General features: G+C 56.0%; 1 protein-coding gene across 1 annotated transcript; it reads left to right on the top strand.

The window, feature by feature from the left end:
* Nucleotides 1-555: 555 nt before the first annotated feature.
* LOC119102726 (hepatic lectin-like) lies at nt 556-1,152 on the top strand. The gene has a single exon (XM_037226184.1). The coding sequence runs from the start codon at nt 556-558 to the stop codon at nt 1,150-1,152; it is 597 nt and encodes a 198-aa protein (XP_037082079.1).
* Nucleotides 1,153-1,523: the final 371 nt, after the last annotated feature.

The raw sequence follows: 1,523 nt of genomic DNA, 5'->3' as shown, positions 1-1,523 counted from the left end.
GACCGCAGGCCATGCCGCCAGGCAGCACCAGCTGGCGATGCAAACGGGGCTGGGGCTCCCAGTCGGTTGTTTACGGAGATAGTCCGGCAGTGCCTCCTTTGTCGCGGGAGAATTGGCTGGACTGAGTGCAGGCGTGTTTATTTGCCGGCACATTCTTAGTGTGCAGTCTGGTCGCCGCAACATTTCATCTGGCCCGTGTGGCTCTATTGCTAGTGCGCAAAACCGGACTAAAACCGGCATGGCCGGTGTGGTACAACGGCGTGCAGTGGCGGAGCCAGTGGGAAGATTGGGGAGGAACCAAAACAGCATCAAGACGACGAAAAGCATGGTTTCCTTATTTTTCACCGGGATGTGGGGAATGCAGCGATAGGAGTTTTACTCCTCATGGTATTTGATGCTGAATTCGCCCATGGTCACCACTAGCCTCCGGAGAACTGGGGATGTGTCAGTGGGTTCTAAGAGGTTCGAGCAGAAGGGTATCGCGGAGTGCGGTGCTCCGCAGACAGAGAAGCAGAGCATTACGCGGATAAGTGTCGCTCGGGTACAGTGCGGACCATGCCCCGTCGCGCCGTTGCCCGCTGGATGGTGCCGCTGGCGGTGCTCGTCTGCCTCTGGGAGTGCGGCGCCGACCGGTACACCGCCAAAACACTGCGGCGCTACATCAAGGAAGCCATCGCTGAGGCGCTGCTTGAACACCGCAGTGAGTTCCTGCCGCCGGAGACAGCGCCGACCACCTCACAGTGCGGGTGCCCGAAGCAGTTCATGCCGTGCGCCGGCCGCTGCTACCGGCGGCTGTCCCCGGCCGTCACGTATGAACAAGCTGAACAGGCGTGCGCACAGATCAACTCGCACCTGGCGGTGCCGCGCACTCGTGACGAGAACCTATGCGCCGCCGGTCTGGCCCGCAACCGGCACATCTGGCTGGGAATTACCGATCAGCTCACCGAGGGAGTGTTTGTCGACACCTTCGGCCGATCGGTGACGGAAGAACTTACCCAGGTGTGGTCCGCAGGCCAACCAGACAACTACAATGGTACAGAAGATTGTGTTGAGATTTGGCCGGAAAACGCATTTAATCTCGGTTCCAAGTTCGCCGAATGGAATGACAAACACTGCTCTGAACTGGGATACCCAATGTGTCAATTGGCATGATAAGAAACCTGTAGTTCGAGAGGTTGATATAATGCCTAGCCACCTGCTGAGAAGTCTGACTTACGCGGCTACACCGGTACACGTTTCACCAAGTGATCCAAGTACAGCTACCTGAAGGACCACCGGTTTTATATTTCAGCAATGTGGGTGCGGTCCGACGGTGCAAGACGCCTCGCAGGGAAAAACATCCCACGCCGATAGCTGCAAAATTGCATGTCCTGAGTAAAGCATGTAATACACAGGATGGGAAACAGACCATGTATTATCCGGCTACATGAAATTGGTATGAATGCGGCTGTTTCCTTGGAAACGGAGGTAAGAACGGGATATCATGTGAGCATTTGTCATTTTTTCGTTGCAGTTCAACCCTA

Source organism: Pollicipes pollicipes, unplaced genomic scaffold (assembly GCF_011947565.3).
Source record: "Pollicipes pollicipes isolate AB1234 unplaced genomic scaffold, Ppol_2.1 Scaffold_5724;HRSCAF=6776_pilon_pilon_pilon, whole genome shotgun sequence".
Taxonomy (NCBI): domain Eukaryota; kingdom Metazoa; phylum Arthropoda; class Thecostraca; order Pollicipedomorpha; family Pollicipedidae; genus Pollicipes; species Pollicipes pollicipes.
This window is presented reverse-complemented; position numbering and strand designations above follow the sequence as displayed.

Coding starts and splice junctions, on each gene's coding strand:
- LOC119102726 (XM_037226184.1), top strand. CDS start 556: ATGCCCCGTCGCGCCGTTGCCCGCTGGATGGTGCCGCTGGCGGTGCTC.